General features: G+C 39.7%; 1 protein-coding gene across 2 annotated transcripts in view; it reads left to right on the top strand.

Annotated features, from left to right (window-relative positions):
• MCC (MCC regulator of WNT signaling pathway) overlaps window positions 1–25,617 on the top strand; it is a 204,746-nt gene that overhangs the window by 116,709 nt on the left and 62,420 nt on the right. For both annotated transcript variants that reach the window (XM_074569176.1, XM_074569177.1), the window contains 2 exons: window positions 17,461–17,574; window positions 24,371–24,513. In XM_074569176.1, coding sequence (XP_074425277.1) covers window positions 17,461–17,574; window positions 24,371–24,513 — 257 coding nt within the window. The remainder of the gene's footprint in view (window positions 1–17,460; window positions 17,575–24,370; window positions 24,514–25,617) is intronic.

The following is a 25,617-nucleotide window of genomic DNA, read 5'->3' as shown; positions in this document are numbered from 1 at the left end:
CTCACCTCCCTTTCTTCAAGAAATACCTGCACTTAAATTTGACTGGATGTAGCTATATGGGGTGTCAGGAACATGAAAAATTGCACTGAAATTTACATATCCTTACAGCTAAACTACACTGTACGTACACTTACACTTTCGTGATTACAATTTCTTTGAAGTGGGAAGGGAACAGTAGGGCTGAGGCTTGCTTTTTCTCCACTATGGAAGTTTGGTGGAATACGTTTTTTGTAAACTTTCTGTCTCAGTCTAGGCCTTAGGAATAGCTCTTTCAAAGTGTGTCCTAACAGAGGTTGACAACTTTTTACTCTAGCAATATATAGTGTGTATCAGTAGTTTTTTATCTAGAGTGGCCCAGACTTTCAAATACACTGTCTGGTTCTGGAACCTTAGAACAAGAGAAGACAATTACCTACTTTCCCCTTTTTCTGGGTAAAATCCAATCTTACTTGTTCCTCTTTGTTCTAGTGGATGTTTGGGTTCCTGCTGATTAGATTGCCTTAGAATGATGTCAGAGCAACTGAGCTGGCAGGAAGGTATGCCATTGTGTGGCTCAAGTAAGAGCAAATTCACAGTGGCATCTATAGCTCTTCTACCCTTCCAGTTGTTAAGACTGCGAGAGTATTTTGAGCGTGCTTTGAGTGCTCTGCGACTGAAATGGAACGGTGTCTGGAGCATTAAGTTGAGATCACAAGGTAAGGCTTCATCCTTCAGAAGGAAACATTTGGCATGCTTTTAGTTTGTTGCCCAGTCTTAATCCTCTCAGAAATTTCAACATCAGCGTGGCTAGAAGGAAGAGCCCCAAATACAATCTTAGGTTCATATAGGGAAATTGAGTAAACACTTAAGCATATGTTTCAGCATCAGTCGTGTGATGCCAAGAGTTTGCTCTGTGAGTCCCAGGTTCTGCAGTGAGATTTCCTCCAAAGGGGAAACAGCCTCTGGTGGGATTAGAGGAAGAGTGAAAGAAGCAGTGATGGTGAAAGTGTGTTGCTAGGACAGCAACCCTTGTTCCAAGCACAGAATGCTATCCTGTGATTGTCCCCAGGAACGTGGGGAGGGTGGAAGGAGGGATGTGTGCATTTGGCTGATCAGGGTCTGGTTTGCCAGCACTGGAGGGTTGCTGCTTCTGCCCGGTTTGTCGCTTCCAGCTTTGCTGCTTGTACTTCAGTGACAATTGTGCAACTTGTGTCAAGCTTGACTATTTTTTGATAATAGTTTTGTGTAAAAAACCATTCTGAGTCCATCTAATGGCAGATTCAACTTCCGAGAATTGGAATTCAGCAGAAGGATATGGACCTGTTGGAACGGGTCCAGAGGAGGGCCACAAGGATGATCAGAGGGCTGGAACACCTCTCCTATGAGGACAGGCTGGGACAGTTGGGGTTGTTTGGCCCAGAGAAGAGAAGGCTCCGGGAAGACCTTATAAGTGGCCTTCCAGTACCTGCAGGGGGCCTACAAGAAAGCTGTGGAGGGGCTGTTTGCAAGGGCATGGAGCGATAGGACAAGGGGCAATGGCTTTAAACTGGAGCAGGGTAGGTTTAGATTAGACATTAGGAAGAAATTCTTTACAATGAGGGTGGTGAGACACTGGCACAGGTTGCCCAGAGAGGTGGTGGAGGCCCCATCCCTGAAGACATTCAAGGCCAGGCTGGATGAGGCTCTGAGCAACCTGATCGAGTTGAAGATGTCCCTGCTTGCTTCAGGGGGGTTGGACTAGATGACCTTTAAAAGCTCCCCTCCAACCCAACACATTTTATGATTCTATGGTGAGACACCTGAGGTGTAGCTGTGTATGAAAGGTAGCCAGCAGTACCTTGTCTAGGTTCTTCGAACAGGCAAAATGCTTTTATGTTAGTTGAAAATGGACTGAGAAAGATGGGGGATGGGGTTAGGAGGAGGAGGAATGAGCACCTTCTTTTTGCAGAGGAAGAATATCCTTGTGAAGAATTAATGACAGCTTGCTTAATGTTAGTTTCCTACAACTATCACTTTTTTTTAAAAAGCAGATTTATCTCAGCAGGGTTTTAAAAGTGTTTTTTTTTTCAATAGATGTTCCAAAATTCTGGCACAGGATTCGGCAGTTAGGTGCATTTCAGCCAAGTTAAATCATGATGCGTTCCACAATTATGAGCTTGTTAAAAAAAAAAAAAAGTTACAGTTTACTTTTTAATGTTGCTGCTCTTTTCCAGCAATAACACATTTTAGACTTGGCCCTTGCTGTTTTAAATCTGATCCTTGTCACAAAGTCTTTTTTAAAAAATCTGTTTATCGACTTCGATTTCTAGAAAGAGGCTTTGAGATGTTACGCTCTCTGGGGCTTAGATATCTGTGGCAGCTGAGAGCGCTGCTTCTGCTGCATACTCAGCATTGCAGCTGAAGTAGGCAAAAATGGTGCCTGCAAACAGAGACAACATTAATCCCTCCCTGCAATTAGGTAAATTAGCTGCATCGGTGCATAGCAGCAGGAGTGAGAGGGTTAATGAGGGGCTAATTCCATCCTCAGAGGGACCCCAGCTGCTGTACTGCAGGCTCTGGGCCGCACAGGGCAATGCTGTGGTGAGCCTGGAAGCTTTGGTGAAGAGAGGGAACGGGAGAAGAGCAGTACGTAGGGAAGACAATCAACAGTCCAGAAAAGAAAGGACATAGAAAAGTATTCTAGGCCTGGATCCCTGAGAGAGGGGAAATTTTAGCAGGCAGGAGGGAAGGAAGGGAGAGTTCAGGCTGGAGCTGCAGACTGGAGGAGAGGGTGCAGCCACCTGCATGCCCTTGACCTCTCTGTGTGCACGTCAGGGCTTACAGTTAAGTCAACATGGTATATTGTAGGTGTGCTTGCATATTGAAACAGCACGGGTGTGGTAACGGCATGCTTAGCGGAGCTAGCTGGCTCTGTGAGAAAGCGGGGGAATGTTGCTCAGGATGGATGCTGGGTATATGTGGCAGTGATTCACCAGAACTGCGTACTTCTGATGTCAAAATATGAATGAAAATAGGTTCATTGATGTCAGCAACACAAGCGTCAAGTTATCCACAGCTCTATAGGATATGAATGATTTGGCTAACTGTCATCTCTGGTACATACCACGATGTTGTCACCTGAAAGCTGGCTTCTTTTCTTTCTACACCTGTCCTGTGTGTAGACATATCTTGTGTTATCTTGTGTTCCTACTTACATACCAGTAGTTGTTACCGGTGTTCACACACAAGAACTTTCACCAGATGCCTCTGTGTCATTTTGAACTGATGGCTGAGAATACTCATTAGAGCCCCAGAAATGCTTTAGCTTAAGCTGGAGCCTACCCACTTCATCAAGAGGAAACTGCTAATGTCTTTCCCACTGCTTTCCCCTAAAGACATTTGATACAGTTTGCTGAGGAGCGGGGAGAAACCAACTTCGAACTTCTCCACAAAAGAACCATGGAATATACCCCAGAGACATACTTGAGAACTCAAGAACTGCTTACATATGGGCTAGATTTACCCAAATGTTAATATAGCAAAGGCCAGTGATGTAATATATGCATAGATTTAGGTTGCTGACAGCAAGAAATGGTTAGTCTTGTCAGCTGTGGGCCAAGCACTGTCCCACAGGGCTGTAAGGTGTCAAGAACCAGAACTGTAAAACCAGAGTGCTTCAAAGAAAGGCAAGGAAAGGCAAAAGGAAGGATCAAAAGTGAAAGAGCACCTTCTGTTAATTAGGGCATGTCAGCCTCAGAAGGTAAGGGAGAAAAAGAGGTATGTGTTTTGAGAGCATTATAAATTCATGAGTGATACAAAGATGATTAAAAGGGACAAAAGTTATCCTTGAGGTGCAGAACATGCAAAGCAATACCAGGGAAGCATTACAAATGCGTACCCAGTTCTTAACACTTTTTGTCCAACTCCAGTGATTCACCACTCAGAGGCAGGATGCTGGACTGTCAGCCAGTGGTCTGGCTTGATACAACTTCTTAACTATGCTCTTTGAACCAGGAAACTTGCTTTAAGATGGGAAAAATATGACCCTATTTTTTTTCACCAATATTTCTTCAGTTACATTGGAGTGGTTACTGTTTCGTTATTAAAATTATGTTAAAGATAATACTTCTTAATATGTCATGATTTTAGAGCCCACAGAAACTATTTTTGAGAATGTAAATTAAAAATAAAATAATGCAGCAATGTAACTCTTCACCTGAATTGTGAAGTATTGTGTTACGCAAATGGTGAAGGCACGGAATATGAAAAAGGTAACTTCCACTTTCATTCTACTAAATTATGTAAATAATGTGCCACATGCCATATAAAGATACAAAGGAGAATGCTATGTGAGTGAGCAACATGTTTTATGAAGAATTAACACAAGCAAGCGTTTGGGCCTATGTAATGTGCAGGGGTGAAAAATAAGCCATGTGTTAAATGGATTAATGCAGTGTTGATCCGTTTCTGTCAGGACAATTAACATGAGTAAAATATTTGCCCCACTTTAAACAGATAAGGAGGTACTGTATTGTGTTCCTCTTAAGATTAATGTTCCTATATGGGCAGCAGAGAGCACAAGATTTATTTCCTGAACCATATGTAGATTTATTGCTGTGCCAGTTACTGCTTGAAAGCTCTTTGTGAGCCACGTTCACAGCAAGTCTTTTTTTGTGTATGTTAGTGAAAGTGGTCATAAGAAGGATGCAGACATTTTGAAGTGTTAAGTGGGATGTGTGACACGTGCAATGCCTCTAAATTATAAATTTTGTCTTATCGTGACCCCTGATTTTCTTTTGGATATGTACGTATGTGGGCATGCATTTGTATGATATAAACATAAAAAATGTATTTTATTAAATGCTTTAGAAGTTATTTCCTTTGCTGTCCTGACTTCCTTAGAGAATTAGTAATGTTTTTTGTGTTATTATTTGATGATTTAAAGCAAAGAAAATTACACTCAAGGAGAGAATGACAATCTCATGGGATGTGCACTTTCCATGGAACTGTGCTCTGGACTCATAAATATCTATGCGACTCCTGTTTATTTAATAGGATTGCATAGGTGAAATATGGGGTCAAATTTGGCATTCAGAGTCCAGGGTACAGAGTGAACCTGCCTTGGGCTTAGCAGAGACAGGTACGTAATGGTGGAAATGCTATGTAAATTAATCTCTAAATTGCTATTTTTAATGTTTGTTTGAAGCTTTCAATTTTGCTAATTATAAGCATCTGTAATTTCATCAAGTGCAATTACATTTTGAGTGTGTTTCTATACCAGTGAAGATTAATTGTCCAGTAGACACTCTAAAACATTTAAATCTTAACTTTTATTCTTTTTCAGAGAAATTGCAGGGAAAAGGTCACATAAAATCAGTAGTCTTAACCAAAATACATAGTGGTGTCGTTAGAAAATTGTTTTTCTATTCGCAGAAATTATTGACATTTAAGAAAATTGTTATGCACTTTTTCCTGACGAACAAGGGATTTATTTTTTTTTTCTACGTCAATTGAAAAGGAAAATAAAGGTGTCCTCACTTGAAGAAGAACTAAAGCTCATCTGTCAAGTCCCTGCATCTGAACTTACGATACAAAAGAACAAAAATGGGCTTGCTGTGGGAGGAGAGACAGATTTGAGAAACAGATTTAATCTTGTACTAGGATTTACCAGACACCTTTTCGCACCCGTGAGTTGTGCAGGCAGAGTTGTGAACTGGGCTGAAATTCTAACTATTACATTCATGAATGACACTTAGTTTGATTAGCTTCAGGTTTTTAATTACTGCCTACTTGTACCTTTGAATTACTTTCGATGCCGCCTATACAAATTGCTACCACCAGTTGACTCAAAGATTCTGTTACGGTTTTGCCATGCTACAAATACTTGATTCTCTGCAAGTTTTACCGCTACTTGCTTTTATATTTGGAGAAGCCTGTTAAATAGGTGGCTGAAAAAGTATGAAGCTACTTGAACAAAATGCTATGCCTGATGCTGCAGAGAAAGGTACCGTGTTGGATTGTTAGTTCTATGCACAACAAAATCAAATATTTCTCCTGAATGGAATAATGTATCCAAGTGTTACTGAAATACTGAAAAACCTATCTACGTAAGTTCCTATTCAGTAAGCAGATTGAAGTGTGCCAGCTGTGCAGACTTGTCTGTGCTAGTGCAATTGATAATAAACATTTATCAGTGTTTATTTTGACCTTTTCCGTTGTTTGTGCACTGGAGGTTCCGTTGCTTAAAATGTAAGCCATATAGTGACTTGAAAAGAAAAATACATTCATGCAATAGAATTTCTTTCAAAAAGTCTGGTTTACGAACGGTGTATCTCTGTGCTCTCTGCTTCCTTCTAAAGGTACTTAATATCAGGCAGGAGTTTGAGGCATCATGCAGAGATCTTGCATAAGGTTTTCTGATGGTTAGCACCAGATATGAACATGCAAACAACGGGTATCAGTTGGAGGACAACCAGGTGGTAGAGGGCATTTCCACTTTTTCAGTCCCCCAACTCACTGCTTTGGCCTCACAGAAAAAAATGTAGGGGTTTTCATGAATGCAATTTTTTTTTTCGTGTTTTTTTTCCAGAAAGAGGAAGAGGTTTTAAGTGGAGCTCTTCAATAAGAGGTTTATTTCAAGTGAGTTATGCCATAGAGAGTAAGAGCTTATTTGGATAGACCTGTGGACTGTTTTTAAAAGGAAGGGAGTTTGTTAGGATAGAACATAGAAATTGTGCTTGAGAGTTTTCTTTATTTAACATGCTTTCATGAAGAATTGAGGTTAGTTGTTCATCTGAATATAAAAAAAAAATACTAGTTACTGATGTACTAAAACCCAGCTAAGCAGATGCTTTTTTAGCTTTTTGTGTTGCAAACAAACTCCTCTGCCACTGTTGTAGTTACTGTCTTCTTGAACCTTGTCTTTGTAACATACTTATTTTTAAAACTGATTCATCACAGAGCCGTATCAGGGCTGTATTTTGCGACAGTGATTGTTTTCTATCCAATTTGTTAAAATTACACTTTCACTAATAATGTCCAGTGTAGTGGGAAAACTCAACAAGAAGTAATGCAAAGTCTCCCACAGTTTGCCATGCATCTGCAAAGCTTTCAGTAAAATCAGTCTGCTTTCCACTGATGTATTGACCAGGTAATAAGAAAGAGGAGTCCATGAAAGATGCAGGGCTTGAGAAGTCTGGAAGTGCCAGAATGCACTGGATGTTGCTTATGAGTGAAGTACTGAAAGATGACTTTTACAAAGGTATAAGGCATGTAGCTAGACGGAAATTGTGGAAGCTTCCTGCAGGAACTGGTTATAGTACCGTAAGTCATTTTCCTGCCTAGGGATTTGTGTTAAGCTTGAAGAAGTTAATTCCTGTTGGGGAAATTGTGCATCCGGTTTTGAACTGGTTGGCTGGTAAAGATTGCTTAGCAAAAGAACTCAGATCTGCCTAAAACGGCAAGTCTGACCAAGGGGACTGTTGGCTTGTGCCAAGAATTGACCTGCAGTAGTGAGACACTGACCTGGGAATGTATCACGGACAAGTCTGAGATTTGCAGCCAGGAGAGTAAAGGTGGATGATACTTGGCAAGCTGTATGCAACTTGAGTGTTTATAGTATGTTATCTTTCTAAAAACATTTTTAAAAATGCTACTTTCTTGTAAGCCAGGAGTTTCACTGGAGACCTCAACTCGTTCTCCGCTTGTTCTCCACTCATTCTGGAGAACGTGTAACTGGTGGGTGCCATTACAGGTGCAGGGGTCCTGGGAGGAGTGGCCATCAGAAGCCCTATGAAGAGGGGATGGCTGGTGGCCTGAGGTTAAAGAAACAGCGAGGGGAACATGAAGGTCTCAGAGATGCAGCGAACCTTGGAATGTTGAAGTAATTAAGAGCTGAACTGAAGGTATTTTGCTAAGCAAGCACATACTCATCCAGGGGATTTTGCTGCCACAACTAGGGGCTCTGAAGTTGTTTGTTTAGCTGCTTTTAAAAATCATTTTAGAGCTGTAGTTTTGAAAGCTACATAATGGATGTTCTAATAAAGCACTTTAGGGCATGAGCTGACTGAGAAAAGCTGGGAAGATGTTTTCTTTCTATGAACTTCAGTTGGACAAGCACATTGTAGAGGATTTAGCTGATGAGTTTGGTGTGGGTTGGGTTTTTTTGGGGTTTTTTTGTTATGTTTTGTTTTGGGGGTTTTTTTGTCCTTACTGAAGCATCAGATTTTGGTTTATGGCAGAAACAGACTGCTGAATGTGGTGGATCACTGATTTGACCTGGCAGTACAATTTTTCTTTCTCTAAATTTATGGTGACAGCAGATCATGGGGGTCATGCTGGAGACAAAGATCCTTGCATCACTGTAAGTACAGCTTTGTTGCTAGTCCACAGTCTTATCTTTGGAAATCAGAAATAATTGTCTGGTTGAGAAGTTTTGAAAGGAAACACAAGAACCATGGGATGCCTTTTAAAATTATTAAATTATCATAATAAGTAGTATCTGATTTTTGAGCGGCTCTTGCATGGCGATCTCTGTTTCAAAAGATATGGATTGTTCTCAGTCAGAAGAGGCTGAAGGAGCAAGTTAAGGTGATACAAAAAATGGTGGGGCTGTTGGAAAACAAGTCAATGTGGATGAGCTTACAGTCTGTCTGTGACATTGTTGTGTCCAGCACTAGAGTGTGGGTCTCCTTAATGCTAAATGCAGGGGACTGAGTGAGGTGCATTCTTGGGATTAGTTTTTTTTTTTCCTGAGTGGAAGACTGTGTGCCCATCACCTCGGCAGCGATCCTTGCAAACTGTAAAGGAACAGAGAAACTGGTTTTGACATCCTGAGATTTACAAGGGATAAGGACGTGCACTGAACCTCGCTGTCTTTCTCCCTTCTCAGTTCATTTTCTCCGGTTGTGTTGGGCAAAAGGGGAGTCAGGGGAAAAAAGAAAAAAGGTTTGTTTCTCTCTTTCCTCTTTTCATCAGTTCAGTGATAAAGAGATAATTTGCCTTGCTTAAATTATATTGAGAGTAATTGTAAGGAGGGTAGGAATGCTAAATAAGTTCACTGAAATAGGGTCAAATCCTGCTTAGAATGGACATATCAACCCCTGCCTACCTCATAATGGTATTAATATCATTTTTTTATTTTTACTTAAAGCAAGGCTCTGGTTGCAGACAATGTGTTGAGACTGAGTTGAAATGAAGACAGTATTTTGCCCTAAGCACGGTTCTTCCTCCCGCCCCATTTCCACCCCCTGCATTGCTGTTACTTTGGTCCCTCGCTGGGACTGGAGGCGGCAGCAGCTTCCTCCTTTGGAGAGCAAAAGCGAGGATGAGCTTTCCTACATGGTGCCGAGGCCAGGTAAGAGTCTATCCGAGTGGACACACGGGCTGCCCTGCAGAGGGACAGTTGAGGTTCTTAGGAATCCCAAAGGAGTAAACTTTGCAGTGTAGTTGTTTAGTGCAATCTCTAAATTCAGATGTTTATCTCTTTTGGTTTCTTCTATTAGGCTTTTCTCCTCAGATCACCTAAAATGTTCTTTTCCATGTAGGTGTAAACATCTGTTGTAACAGAAGTAGAGCCATTAGTCTAGCCCTCAGGCACACGCAGAAGTACAAAGTAGCACCGTGCTCCATTCATCAAGTGTGAATTGTCAGATTAATTTTTCAAAGGAAGATCATTTTCATGATTACATCCTTTATTATTTATTTGATACTTTCTAAAACTGATCCTACTCATTGGAATAGCATTAGATTACCTGTTCCATGACACTTTTTGAACAATCTCGTAGTGTATTTTCTTTATCAAACAATTTTACTGTGATTCTGCTGGGAGTTTTGTGTTTGTTTGTTTTAAAAAATGGTTTGAAATATTCACAAGTGCCTGCAAATGTTAATTTCCAGTTAAAAAAAAAATCTCAGTTGAAATTGTTTATAAATAGTGTAAACAGATTGAACACATCTTCTGCAGATTTTTCAAATTATAACAGAGTATGTCTTACAAACACTTCATCTTTGTTTTTCTGGAATTTGGATGGCTCCATCCTGGCTTGTGTTGGCACATTATTTGTTTAGTATTGCACAAGTATATGAAGTAACTGTCTAGTGCTTCATATGACAATAATTGCTTCAGCACCGTAGTCACAAAATGTCCATTTTCTATGTTACTAAAAATTTGTAGGCTTTTTATTAGCACATAACAGTTGTTTCAAACTTACAGTTTCAGGGCATTTGTGTGGGCACATCCAACAATTCAATGGTGCTGCTTTTTTAGTCATTTTGACTTTGCCTTAGGCAATTACTGAAAGGGCTGTTGACTGTGGTATTTCAGGGCTGTGCTCTAAAGATCATAACTGAAATTGTCTAGGGAATATCAAGCTGTTCTGTCACTGGTTCTGGGAGATGGTTGTTCTTTTAAGTTTTTCCACTCCCATCTTGTCAGTACATTCACAGAAATGGACTTTGATTACATTTATTTCATCTCTTGAACCATAAAAATGCACCTTTCGTGGACCACGGCCAGGAAAAGGTGGCATGAAAATTGCGTTGAACTGAGAAGTAAAATAGTTGAGAGTAGCTACACATTTATATAATGATCACTTTAAGTCAGTGTATTATTTGCAAGTAGTGCTGATCTGTGCTTCTGATAAAATGTAAACTAGACAATGCCTTTGAGTTTCTACATACAGCAAATGTCTTAACACAGGTTTTGTATCTTTAACTTCCTCTTAAAAGTTTTTTAAGCTTTGCCTACATTTTCCTTTGTTTTGAATTTTTTTTAAGATATTTCCTGCTTGCGTGAGCCTGTGCTGTAATTTCTTTCATATTTTTTCTTCTGTGTTTTTCCTCTTGTACCTTTATTACATGTCTTAAGTACATCTGCCACGTGTCAGCATGACAGGGTCTCATTCACATCAGCAGACAAGTGACAGCCTTGTCTAAGCTTTTCCTGGGCTAACCTTGATACTGCTCTCTACTGCCATTAATGAATGTTCGCAATGCACAGCACAATCACAGCCCTAAGATTCCTGGAGTCAAAATCCAGACATGGTTTTATTGTTCTGTGTCTTAAAATGTGTTTTTCATTACGAACTTACATTAACAAACTTTTTATTTCTTTGACAGCAGTTGTAGGTTTTAGTCATATTTCCCTCTTTCCCTGAAGAGGAAGGGTGTCAGAAAATACAATGTATAGGCATTTGTTGTTGTTTTGCCCTTTCTGCAGTTTTAGCTGGGATTCTGACTGTGTTTTCCATGCTATCCTCTACGCTTCCCATCTCTCATCTTACAAAGCAGCTTGGGTTTTCAAATCCAGTGTACTGTCCAGTGTCATTTGATAGCAAAAAAAAAACCCACAAAAAACCAAAAAAAAACCAAACAAAAACAAACAAAAAAAAACCCAAACAAAAACCAAAAAAAAACCACACACAAAAAAACCCCAACCAAAAACCTGGGGAGGTTTTCAGAGGTGAGGCAGCATTCTGAATATTTGATCAGGTGTTCTTGTGTATACTGCCTGTCATTAAAATAAGTAATAGCAATACAAAGAAAACGTCTGTGTTGTGTGCTATTTGCACTAAACCAGGTGAAATGCAAATAGAAAACAAAAGAGAGGAGGGGATGTTGGAGCCCAGTACTCTCTGACCAAATTCTTTTCGATATTCCGCACATGGAGGGTGTCATGTTTAGCATCAGATTTACTTATTTGAAGATAGTTGATGTTACATGCAATTTCTAATTTAGCAGAGTGATACGTACCGTGAAAACACAATACAAATGTGAGTCACACGTAGCAGAATATAGCAATTGCAATACACAGTTCAGTCATGATACTAATGTGATTCCCGTTACCGGTCTCTATAATACGTTCACAGTGCTGGGCATCCCCAGTCTCGCTAGGAAGGCATCCATGGGTTGAAGCCAGCTCAAGCCCATTGCTCTCTTTTAAATTCTTGTGCTAGTTTTCTGATTTTTATACACTATGTTGTGCTGAGGACATACACACCTCCCCCTTGTTGGGCTGGCTAACGCAGGGAGACATTCACACTCTTTTAATGAACTCGGGGAGAAACCGTTGCACCACCAGCCGATCCACTCAGCTGTTGATAGCTGTTTATCTCAAACAAAGACCACCCTCAGGTCCCCTTGGTGTTGGGATCAAGTCAGCTTCTTTGCAACTGCTGTGATTGATAAAACCCTGCATTCTTCCCAGAGCTCCACAGGCACGTTGCCCTTCACATGGCACATCTCCTCTGGAGCCTTCTTCCATGGTAGGGTTTACCAACAGTCGCACAAGGCAGACATAGAACAAGTAAATTGTCTTCTGGTGTTTGGCAGATTGGTATTGGTATATGGGTTGATGTCTCCTTACCATGATCTTGATGCTTTTGTGGCTCCCTTGTTGTGTCAGAGGTTGAATTTCTGAACCTGAATTGCCTCTATTCCTCCTAGCCGAGAAAGGAGGGAAACAAGAGGAAAAAGGTAAGACAAGTTCCTTAACTTCACAGAGAAGGATGTGCTTAGGTCCTTTTTGTGATTTCTCTGTTGAAAATAGCAAAAATATGCAGTGACTACAACTGTTTTTCGCAATGTGGTTTAATTAGTCTGGTTCCAGGCTGAGGGAAAGAAAAGCGTGGATCAAACTTAGTGATGAGGATCACAGTTCACAATGGTAGGGAAAAATGCTGAATATAAGAGTAATTATACTGCTTTACAGTGTTTTAACCTTAACCTATTGTGTTTTCAGCACCCTCCTTCATTGCCCTTTGCATCTTTCTCTTGTTTTGTTCATGGCCTTAGAACACTTCCAGCAATACTGACATGTCAGTAGTCCCCTGCTTCCTTGGCGTTCAGTTCATATTACTATCTCATCTGCTTTTGTGTTCTTTTCCCCACAAAATCATTGAGAAATCTGACTGCCAGCAAATATTGTTTTTAATTGTACCCACATAGAATATTTCACAAAGCCCGGCACCAAAAGCAGTGTTTAAAGCACTGTGCAAAATACAGGTCATTAAATCATGTCTACAGTATTGTATGAGATGTTTCTAGAAGCGGGTATAATGGGGATGAGACTGCAGTCGTAAAGGAGGCTGGAAGTGCGGTCAGGAGGTTGCTTTTCCTAAGTTTGTGCTTTTTTTATTTTTTTTAATTATTCATCTTTCAAAACTTAGCTGTAAAGTGGTTTGCATTTTAGAGATAGAATGCTATGCACAGTTTGTTATTTTTTATTATTAAAATGTATAATAATAAATAATAATTGTTATTATATGTTTAATATATATAAACCTGGCAGGATGGTGTTGGGTATAAAATGTGGTCTATATATGTTCCAGTAAACAACCTGCTGTTGTCCTTTCATAGAAATTGTAGCTTCTTAGTTAAGATAGGTGCTGTATTTTTTTATTAATACTGTGTGTCTGATTTTCTGAAATAATTCTTATTTCCTTGGATGATGGTAGAGAAGCATGTTGGTTGGCTTCTCTGATCCCATTTCAGTCATTGTTCTTGCATGTGTTGACCTTGTCTGTCCTGTTGGACAGTTTGGGTGCATCAGCATCACATAGTGGGTTTTTACCTGCTGGAATTCAGTTCTAGCTATTGGATCAATATAAAGTTTATGAACAATATAGACTTTGTCAATGAACTCTTTTCTCTGTATGAAGTAGTTCTTTGTGGGAGCTGTTGCTTGAAGGTTCAGACCAATATGTTGTACAAAGAGGAATCTTTCTGGCGTCAGTGTTAATTTTTACGAGTTACTAAGGTTTTGATCTGTTTCATGATCTTGTGTCATTAAGAGGCAGCCCACCTTGAACTATAAATATCTGGTATGAATGTTAGTGATAGTAACTCTGCCTTGTCTGTCGCTGTTTGCTTGAGGGGAGAAAAAAAAAAGCGGTATGCCATATGGCTACCTCCATTCTCCTCTCTCTTTCTCAATTATCATATCCCATAGTGATTCAGCGCTGCAGAGTTACAGTCGTGACTGACCCACTGCCTTCCAGTTGAGATTTTAAATGGAATCTTTCCAACGTCAATCGTTTGGATTATTAAATTTGAATTCTAAATGTGAGCTTCCCCCCCCCGGAATGACTTTTTTTGTTGACTGTAGCTCTTTGCTCAGATGTTTCCTTGTTTGTGTTACAGGAACACCCAAAGTTCCCTGTTCCAGTTCCCACCCTGCTGTGTGCTATACAAACACACTGGGAAGCATGGTCTGTGGCAATGCTCATGCTTTAAGGGAGGATGCAGCAATACTTTTTAACAGCTTTTTTAAGGAATTGGGGAGGAGAGCTTGGCTCTGACAAGAATACAGAGCTACGCTAGCAGTGTTAACCTTATACTGTGTTGCAGTAGTAGCTGGAGGCACTACTTGCATATCATAGAATAATGGAATGGTTTGGGTTGGAAGGAACCTTAAAGATCATCTAGTTCCAACTCCCCTGCCATGGGCAGGGACACCTCCTGCTAGACCAGGCTGCTCAAAGCCCCATCCAGCCTGGCCTTGAACACTTCCAGGGATGGGGCATCCACAGCTTCCCTGGGCAACCTGTTCCAGTGTCTCACCACCCTCAAAGTAAAGTAAAGTAAAGAATTTCTTCCTCATATCCAATCTGAATTTCCCCTCTTTCAGTTTAAAACCGTTATCCCTCATCCTATCGTCACACTCCCTGATAGAGTCCCTCCCATCCTTCCTGTAGCCCCCTTCAGGTACTGGAAGGCTGCTATAAGGTCTCCCCAGAGCCTTCTCTTCTCCAGGCTGAACAGCCCCAACTCTCAGCCTGTCCTCATAGCAGAGGTGCTGCAGCTCTCTGAGGATCTTTGTGGCTCTCCGCTGGACCCTTTCCAACAGGTCCATGTCCTTCTTGTGGTGAGGACTCCAGAGCTGGATGCAGTACTCCAGGCGGGGTCTCACCAGGGCAGAGTAGACTTACTGCTGTGTGCACTGGGCACATACATGAAACCACAGAGTCCCCCAAGCATCCCTTCCTGGTGTATGATACCTTCCCATTGACTAGCCTGCACTTTCAGTAATTTCCTTTTTTCGTTATTATTTTATTAGTACTTGGGAACTGGACTGGTCCAATTTATTAAAGAAAAGGATAATTTTGGATAGTAAAAGATGTAAGAACCTTTCCTTGTAACTAGTAAGGAAATCCTTTGGTTACTTGGAGAGGAGAGACCCTGTGTTGAATGGGGAGCCTGATGTAACTGATGTGTTGGATACCCTTGTATGGGCAGGAGTCACCAGGCCAGGCAGCAGCGTCGATACAAAACTAGACGCAATTAATGCTGTTTTTTACCCAGTTTGGGGTGTGGTAGGGGATGTGAAGAAGAGCTGAGCTGTCTGCAGTGTGGGAAGAGGACAAAGACAAAGCCATAGGAAGTCTGCCTCATTGGTTCCACTGTTCAGAGAACAAGTAGTTTTTTGCTGAGATTTTTAAATTAACGGTGTCCTTTTATATTACAGCACCATGTGTGTGGACATTATTGGTGTGGTATTTAATTAAAACCGCAGATGATGATCATTTAATTATAGTGTACGAAAGGGAATGATACTTACTGGACTATGTAGCATTGTTTTATTCAATTTAGAGAATTGTAGACATTCTTTCATTTATTATTTGAAAGCTGTGGTGAAGTATGCAAGATCTGATGAAAAAAATGGTGAGCTTCATTGCAGAATTTCTCCTCTGTTAAGGAAAGAAAATGAAACAGTGGCTTATAAATTCACTAGCTTTCCTGAAATTTGGAAGTCAATTATGAACAGATTGGTACAATTAGGCTGGTTCTTGTTTCTCCACACTGTAAAACCAGTGCGTACCTCCCTGTGGCAGAAAGGAAGGCCTTCTGCTGAAGGCCAAGAATACTTAAAGATATTCAGGGAGTTTCTGTGTTTATTAATAGATTTCAGCATACTTACTTGAAAGAAGCTATGTAGTAGATGCCTGTAGCAGGCCTGAACTACTGTTTTTTAACTTGAAAAATGAGGCTGCCTAGAGAATCTTAAACCTACTGCAACGTAGAATTGTGTATGTGTATATTTGTACTGAAGTTAATAACTGTACATGCATAAGGCATTTTTGTAGCTGACATAATAAAAATGCTTTTGACTGAACTCACGAATGAGGATGTCTAGAGCTTCTAGCATAAATAATTACGCTGCACTTAAAACTGCAGAATTCACATCTAAAAATCTTTATAAAAAAGTTACATTTTCTGTCTTGAAGCCAGAGGTGGCCTTTTCTATAACAATGGGAATACTGTATGTGAAGGAGCTGTTGCCAAACGATCCAGTCTCTGTGCTGACACACATCTATTTTCACATGTCAGTATCTGAAAACACCTATGGTTTTGCTGGCTTCCCGTATTGTAAAAGCAAAACTGATATCAAAATAGGACTCATTAGCAGATTGACTGGAGATGGAACAAGAAAAATAACATAAAAGTGACCTGCTGGATGAAATGTCAGAGTGAAGGACTGAAACTGTCTGGAGGACTAGAAACAGGGTTTATGTTTCAGACTGTCCTGGCAGCGGAGCGGTGTGTGCCATGTCACTGGGTCCAGTGTGAAAGGTCACTTTTGTTTTCTCACCCAATATAACTTGGAGTTGTTTCTTTAATACTACAAAGAAAGACTTTGGTATTAGTGACTAGTTTTCCTCCCGGACTTTTCGGTCGCAGTTGTTAATACTGAGTGGTGAATTCCAAATGATGCCGTCGGTGTAATGTTGAATGGGATATTTAAGGACAGGAAGAGACTGTGAATGAGTTACAGGTATAGGATTCTTTTAAGAATTGTCTTTGATTTCTAAGTTACGTAGCTAACATAATTTAGATTATGTTAGTTATCCTAGCATATTGTGTATTTCCAAATGTAGAACATGTCTTTCATCAAAAGGATCTGCTGCAGAAAGAAAAATAGTTCAGGTTCTTCATGTGTGGTTTCAGTAGATTAGAATCATTGAAACTCGCTGACGTGGGACCGAGGAGAAAAACAGCTACAGAGCAGTAGCTCAAAGTGGAGTAAGCTTTAGTTGCAAAATAAACCCAAATCCTAGGGATGGAGTTACTCCCTTCACTAAACTCATAACCTCTGTATGTCTGGAGGCGTCAAAACGTGATACACCTTCTTTTATAGTACAAATCTGAGTCAAACATTTAATGTAAGGTTCTATAACACAAGACTCGAGCTACTTCCTATTAAGCTAACGTTAGAACCAATCTACACATTTCCAGCTGAATTATGCTTCTTTGTATTTATCCTCATAATGTGTTTTCTGAAGAAGGAATGTCTGTGCTGTCCGGAGAGGAGAATTCCATGTAAAAAGTATTTATAGCTGTGTGTGGATTTCTTTCAGACTTTTGTTACACTAAAGTTCCTATTAACTACTGCAGAAATCCACAGATATTGTAGCTGCTGTATAATACCATTTCTTCTTTCAAATGCTACTGCTACATGGCTTCAGAATTGGATAATTTGTTGGTTTTTTTTCTTTTGTCTTCTAGCTTCATTTAGCAGCCCTGGCTTCATTAAAGGGAGACATAGTGGAGCTTAATAAACGTCTACAACAAACAGAAAGGGAGCGTGACCTGTTGGAAAAGAAATTGGCAAAAGCACAGGTGAGCAATAGTTCAAGATTCTGAAGATGGTTGTTGATTTTGTGTTGTCCTTGCTCTTCAAAGAGGAATATGGTATGTGGGGAGAGGATAAAACATCTGAACAATGTCACAAGTGAAAAGAATTTTAAGACTGCAAGAAACACAGTTGCCGTGGGTCTTAAGTTGCATGTGCTGATGACATTCTTCTAAAAAATAGAAAGAAAGATTGTATTAGTTTTGTTTTGAAGCCAAAGTAGAAGTGACTGCTTTGAAATATTTTAGAATGTAAAAATTGCTACATACTCTCAGCGGATTAGGTAACTGATTGCAGACCTTCCACTCCTGGGTCAGATTCAAACACAGAACAAATTAACACTGATCAAAAGCTATTGCGAATTGGCAGTACTTTGGTGGTATGTGAGAAAGTATTTGTGATCTCAGCCTAGCTTCTAGTAAGCCAGTTTGTATGTATCTGTTGTGGAAAACACAGTCAGTGGAAAGCCAAGGAATTAAATAAGAATAAAGTCTGAACTCTCATGCTTTCACAGCTCTTAAAAAAAAAAAAATAAAAAAAAAAAAATTTCAGATCAAGATAAATGTAGAGAGGCAAATGCAGACAGTGAGAACTGAGCCATTATTCTTAAGATTCCTCTCTTCTATAAACAAAACCTTTGTTTTGAGATACTGTCATTCTGGCAAACACCTTTTATAAGTACTTTACATTTCAAAACTCACTCAAAATTAATGCTCATTTATACTTGCATAGAGACCATCCAAGCATTTTGTCCTGTAAAATATAAAAGAGGCTGTGGAATCTCCAGCCTTGGAAGTAATCAAGGCACCTGGACCTGGTCTTGGGCAGCTTGCTCTAGGTGACCCTCCTTGAGTTGGGTAAGGGGTTGGATAAATGACCTCCAGAGGTCCCTGTCATCAACCTCAGCCATTCTGTGATTTTGCGCGTTCAGAGTCTTCAGTGCATTTTGGTAGGGGCTTCTGTGTTACTTAAACTCAAGCCAAATGTGGAAACGTTTAAGCAGTCTGGATTTTCAGGCTGTTACTTCAGTCCTCTAACAGTATTTTGGCCCTTGTCTGCATTTCCTGGTATTTTTTCAGCTATCTTTAAGGCTTTTGGGGCTTGTAAGTGATACTGTTATTGCAGACCATCAATGCAACATCCAGAAATAAACACTTCAATGATTTTATTCCCCTCGATATGTGAGCCAGAGCCACACATTGTTTATCAGCTATAACCCTGAGAGCCTTTTCTAGTTTCTGCTGCACTCTGAGGTGAGAGTCCTCTCTCTGACATACAGTGTGATATGAGGCTGCATTTGACAATCGTTAGTCAGATGGATCCACTGTATCCAAACGTTCCACATCATTCTGCATGACTACACTGACTTTGTTGTTATTTATAACTCTGCAGGGTCTTGTGCTAACCACAGGTTTTTATCAGTGTTTTGGTTTTATTTACAGATCTTTATTTAAAAACACATATATCATCTCTCAGACAACGAAGACTGCCTAGTAGGTGCTCCCATACAGTAATGAATCCCCACTGATGGTGGCTGGGGTTAAGGACTTAATCCCAATTAACACGTGCTCTGTTAGCACAAGATTGTTTGGTGTTTTCTCTGATGGGTTACCCATTATGCGTATGTATGTAGTGCTCGATTTGTAATACTGAGGGTTTGTACATGATCTTGGGCTGTGTGCTTGTGGACACTAGTGTAGTGACCACTGCTACCCAAACTGTGAATAACACAAAATCAGGATATCTGAAAGCTAGCTAGCTTTCAGATAAAAAAAAATACTTTTTAATGAACAATTTCTATAAAGTTTTAATGTTTTAGCTCTTTTCAATTTTTTTTAAAGCCCTCAAATGGATAGAATTTTTTGGGGTGTTTATTCAAAAAAATACAATCTTTCTTAAGGAATAAACCATTAAACAAGCACAATTTATGTATTTAATGTGTTGGCTGTGTTTATGTACTGAGACAGACTCTGGTGAAGCCACTTTGTGTTTTCTTCTTTTTCTAGCTGCATCACTTCCAAGTAGCTGCTCCATTTAACATAATTTTTTGAACTCATCCAAATTTGTATCGTCTATCATATCATATCATATCATTTTTTTCCTGTACAACCTCTGTCTAATGCATTTCTTTCTCACTAATGCAAATCAGAGGTTCAGAAGTCATAAATTAAATAAGAGGTGTTTGAGGTTCTGCATAACCATATTCAGATGCTGGTGGGTAAGTATTAAGTCTCTATTCTGCATCTGGACTATACTTACAAAGGCAGCACATGTTTTATTTCATCTGGCATGGTAAATGCTCTCTGGAACAAATAGCTCTTAAAACGTATTTTTGGTAATACCTTTCCCATCATTTCATGAGGCATGTGAGACCCTTTGGAAGAAAGGATGAGTGATTTGCAGAGTGGAGGAGATTCCAGTAATGGATGACAAATGGTGAAGAAAGATAGTTGGATAACCTGTGCTTAAAATTTTGTAAAAGGACGTAATTGGTTACTGGTTGTTGTATCATGCTCATTTCCAAAACTGCAGTCTGTGGAGACCGGCTATAGCATTTGCCTACACCCTTCTATTATTTCAGTAAGACAGCAGATCTCCTTGTCTCTGTGTTTGTATCGGTGTACAATTTGGCAATGGAGTGATCCCTTGAATGAAATTTGCTGTAAAGTACTGGTCAACCACAACTAATGTCTCCTTCCAAAAATCTTTCTGTGGTTACGAGAAGAAAAGTAGTGCTTTCTACTAGCTCTGTCTGGCACGGTATCCTGGCTTTGGTAATGATAAATGGTGGATGTCTGAAGGGAAAGCATAAGGAACGCATATAAAGAGTTGTCCTCCTTCACACCCCCCCACCTTTCTGCCAACATCTGTGAGCAGGTGGCTGCATCACATTTAATAGTCCTCCATGGTCCTATCCTCCATGGATTTATCTAATCTTCTTTCTAATCCATCTACATTCTTGGCATTTCCTACATCCTGTGACATTGAGTTCTGCAGTTTTATGGTAGAACATGGGATTTAGTACATGCTGAACGTTTCAGCAAATACAACAAGAATAGGCAATTCACTTACTACATCTTTCTTCTCATTTCATCTCCTTTCACAAGGTAGTCCTGCTCTCTCATTCTTTGTGCTTAGTCCTTGTAATTTTGTAATTAACAGCTGTAGAGACAGGGTAACAAAGTCTGTGCTGCATCATTCTGGATCCTCTGTCACATGGCAATAAGTCCCAAAACTGCACTAATAATTCTTTACTATCCTTTTGATTATTGAGAATATACGGGGGACAGCAGATTTTCAGTGTAAGAATAAAACCAATACTCTGTAGGCATGTAAGAACATGAGAAGTTCACAGGAAGGCTTCAGTTTCTCATTTAACAAAGTAACTTGAAGTAGAAATGCATGGTGTGCAGGTGAAGGCTGAAATTACTCATTGTGTTGTGTGATGTCTTATTAGCCCTGTGTACTTGTATTATTCTTCCATATCAAGTATACACAGAATATACTACCAGACAACTAGTTCTGACCATGCATGTTTTTGTGATAGGGGATCTGGCACAGTGGACTTGTGTTTATACTTAAAATTAGGTGAATGGATTGCCACTTTAAAATCTGCCAGTCCTCTTAGATTAAAATGCTGTATTAGTTGAGCGAAGATTTTTAGCTCCTGTGAGCCTGTTAAACAGGTTTGTGTTGAGGCTCGTTCAGGCGATGACTTGTATTCTTGGTGAACAATGCCATAGCAGTGTTTGTCTCTGCAGGGCCCCAGGCACTGGGGAATCACGTAGGAGCACTGCTGATGGTTCTTTTGTTATCCTCTGACTAAACACTGCAAATTTAACATAAAAGTTTGCACCGGTAGTGTTTCTTGTGCTAGGAATTTGTGTACAGTAACAGGCAGTAGAATCATGTGTTCAGACAATATCCTTGGGTTAAAATATTTTCACTTATCATCATCCTCTCTCATAGTCATCTCGCTCTTGTGGTGGTTTCCCAGCATCAGGAGGTCAGACAGAGGTGTTTCCAGGCATTGTTAATTTATACTGTAATTGAAATAACCTTTTCGGTCTGTACCAAAAACCAACCAAGGGTCACATAAACTGTGAACTGTGATGGAAACTTCTCTCCTGACCTTAACAGTTGCTCATCTTTTGCAGCCTCTCAGCGGATTATCCCCGTGTTTGCTTTCTCAGAGAATTAGAGCTCTTAATGGTTGTGATCAGAAAATAAGTAGGAGGCTCAAAGAGGGATGAGGAAAAGGGTGTAAGGTGTGTATCTTTAAAAGTTTGTGTGCTGGCATGGAAATAAGCTGCAAGAGCTGAATGTGTACTGCTTGGAAAGTGGCAGATCATTGTTCTGAGACTCAAGGGACACAGAAGCTAAAGAGGATGACGAACAGATTCAGTATCCCGGAAAAAAACTTTAGCAATGGGTACCAAAACATGCATGTTTCTTTTCCCTTTTAAGCTTTGAGATGAATATGCCATAATAAGGAGCAACCCTGTATAACCAGAAGAATTTTCCATTGCTGCGTTTTGGGATTTATACTGAACTATGTTTCCATTGTTTGGATGGTTTTGCCTTTTTGAGTTTAGACTTGTTACGTCTGACCTGACCAGAACTTACGAGACCTAACTCTGCACCCACCTCCAAGGCACAGCAGTCGTTCTTAACATCGTGTCCTGTCTTTCTGCCTTTTCCCATTACTTTTGCCCAAGATAATCCAAGAGCGCTTTTAAAAAATCAAGCGTGAAGCTGTTGTCTTACATTACCAGACTGCTGTGCTGGTTGTTCACAAAGTATGTCTGTCACTAAATGATGGTTATCCTGAAAAATGGTAACTGAGAAATGGATGTAGAAAACAGAAAGCAAATCTGGTAATGTGGCTGAGGTCCATTAGCAAGAGTCCATATATCTTCAGTCAAGATAAACAAATTCTACTTTTCAGTGCACAGCTTAGAAAGGCAAAAACTGTTGTGATAGGGGGTTTATTTATTGTCTGAAAATAATTATTACACAATCTAGCTGAAACATCTTTTTGGTTTTAAAGAAAAAAAAAACAAAACAGTGCACATAATTGATTGATCTGGATAATGCTTAGGCAGTGTTTGTGGGTATCAATGTTTCAGAGGAAATTTAGGATTAGAAAGGCAGAATAAGCAACTCTTTATTGCACTTAAATCTGTTCCAGAACTTCTGTTAAATATTTTCTCTGTGTTATTTCTTTGAAAGCCGTGGTAGTTCTTCACGCAGATGCGATGTTAAGATAGGGAAACGTAAGAAATAAGTTGTGGAATGATCCTGCAGTAGAGTCATTATGCGTATAACCATGTCAGTTCCTAACGTGAAGTCTTAAAAGCCAGGTGAACATGATCAGTCTCCTAAAATGTGACCCTTTGCTCTCCTCTTCAGTGTGAAGATATGGTCTGTTTGTTTTAGTTTAGGTGAAAGTGCTTTTGACTCCAGCTGGAGTAAGAAGCTATTTTGTTGTAGTCTGCGGAAGCGTGCTCTAATGTCTGGGCTACCTTTCAATGTGCATATTCCTGGAACGTAAAAATATTGAAATAAATTTTATTTAAAATTTAAAAAAATATGTTCCTGAAGCTCAATGTAAATTTTAGTTTTCAAGCAGAGTTTTATGCGGATGTTGTTCTCAAGCTGTAAATGTGAGTGGCAAAAAAAAACTGAGGGCAAACTATGAAAATTGTGGCATAGCTGCTAGTTGGGGTATAATTTTCATATTTATTATACAAAGGATTGAGGGAGTTACCTCTGCATAAACTGTTTACTTGATCTGAAAAAATAAGTTTTGATGCAGCATTGTTGGAGGACCTCATACATTACTATAAATTGTAGCTTTTAGAAATGCTACTAGGGTCTTGCATTGTAGGTCTTCAGTTAAGGAGTGTGGTTTTTATACTGTCAGTTGGCTTGTGAATTTTCTTTTATTGACAGCATAGTACATTCCATTCTGTGGTTGCAAAGAGACTTGACTGTTTCCTGCAGGGAGTCAGAAGCAAAAAGTTACAAGCCCTGCTCTTTTCAGACACTACCAAGCGTAACTTCAATCAGCATGCAGTGTTGGATTGTAATTGCAGTAGATTGTAATTGCTTGCTGTAATTGAAGTGGAGTGTTCGCTGGCATGAAGAGTAATCCAGAGACGCTGGATTTAAAATTATATTGGAAAGAAACAGGAGGATTTTGTGATACGTATGAAAAAACAAGCAGCCAGGTAGCCTTTTAATTGTTCAAATAATAAGCATTTTATTGTAGAGAATTAAAATAATAAAAAATATGCCGTGTTATCTTTAAAGGCTGATAAAAACAAATACTCATACTAGACAAGAAGTCATAACCTCAAAGTCTGGTTACTTTTCTTTATAATAGGGTGGTTTCTGCCTTAGGACTTGTTTTAATTCAGACCACGTTTGGAAGATCTTTGGAGATTCATGAAGCATCATGAATCTCACAGCTTCAAAGGTGTGGTATTTATAGCTATTTTGAGTTGCAAATGGCGTTTTTTGTTCAAGCAGGAAGGGCTACTTTCACCCTTTAGAAAAAAAAAATAGTATAAAGGGAACTGCACAGGCTTTCAGTTCCTAAAATCCTGTAATTACATATCTTTGCATACCTGTCAGTATTTTGCATCTGTCTTTTCTCTTGCTAAGGCAGTGTTGGTTTGATGAGTAAGAAAACGAGTAATGGTGTGTGCTTTTGCCTTGAAACTGCTCTCTGTGCAGTTATTCATACGACCCTTTCTGTTCCTATTTTCTCTGCTTTAGTGTGAACAATCCCACCTAATGAGAGAGCATGAAGACGTGCAGGAGCGAACAACGCTACGCTATGAGGAACGAATTACAGAGCTGCACAGTATCATTGCTGAATTAAATAAGAAAATCGATCGACTACAGGGAACAACAATAAGGTACAGCAGCTTCCTGGAAATTCTGGGCCAATGTAAGAATGGTGCAAAACATGGTGTGAATTATACTCTAAATATGATTTGATGATGACTTTAAGGTAGTTAGGCTTATTAGGACTGGTACTGAGTAGCTGCCCGTAATTAAAGTACGTGTTCTGCAGAGTATCATCCTGAAGCTCAAAAGTGCTACATTCTCTATGGCAAAATCACACTTTGCAAAGACTAATGAGCCCTGCAAAGAACTGCACTGTACCATCTAAATATTCCTTTAGTGTTGTTACAACTGCTCACTTAACCTGTCATGAAAATATTGATATGCACAAATAAGAGAAAGTATCATCACGCGTATATACCACTATAAAAGCAGTGATCATATCACATTATGTTAATGTTATTTAAGAAAATAAATACTGCCAACTCTGAGATGATCATAACTATCGATGATCATGGTGAGATTTTTCAGGTAAGTATTTTCTAAACTGTTAGTCCTTCTTTGAAAAAAATCCCTGTGGCTCCCTTGTTCATTCATGCTCGATACCTCTGCAGACAGACTTCCCGTTAGTCTTGTTTCAAGTCACCTTTCCTTTCAGCATGATACTGGCTGTCCATCCCACCCTCCTCTGTGGTAAAGCTCTACCAATTGAAAAGACTGGTTGAAAAGCAAAATCTGAGAAGCATGAGAGCTGCATTGATTTATTTTTTTTTTTTTTTTCTTGAGTGGCAGAAGAACTCTATGACATTTAAGAAAAATATTACATAGAATCCATAAAAGTTGTTTGTTTGGAGTCCTTGTGGCAAGCTTTTGGTGTTCATTTACAAAATACTGGAATCGGGTGGATAGTGTGAATGTTTAGCCATGCCCATAAACGGGTCAGCTGTGGCACGCACAGGAAAGTGAGGCATAAGAACTGAGCTTGATGAAGTGTCTGCTGCTTCTTGGGAAGAGTGCAGTTCTGCTGCCCCTTTTGGGGGCGTGCAGGGTTTTGAAGGCATCAGAACAACGCTGCTGCAACAGACGCCACACCACTGTCATGCCCTACCTGTTTGGTCTTACCATATAAGAGCTCGTCCTGCTCAGAGAGCTAGGATGCCTCCTCTGTTTTTACT

This window comes from Larus michahellis, chromosome Z, assembly GCF_964199755.1.
Source record: "Larus michahellis chromosome Z, bLarMic1.1, whole genome shotgun sequence".
NCBI lineage: Eukaryota > Metazoa > Chordata > Aves > Charadriiformes > Laridae > Larus > Larus michahellis.
Note: the sequence above shows the minus strand (reverse complement) of the source record. Positions and strands in the feature narration are given on the sequence as shown.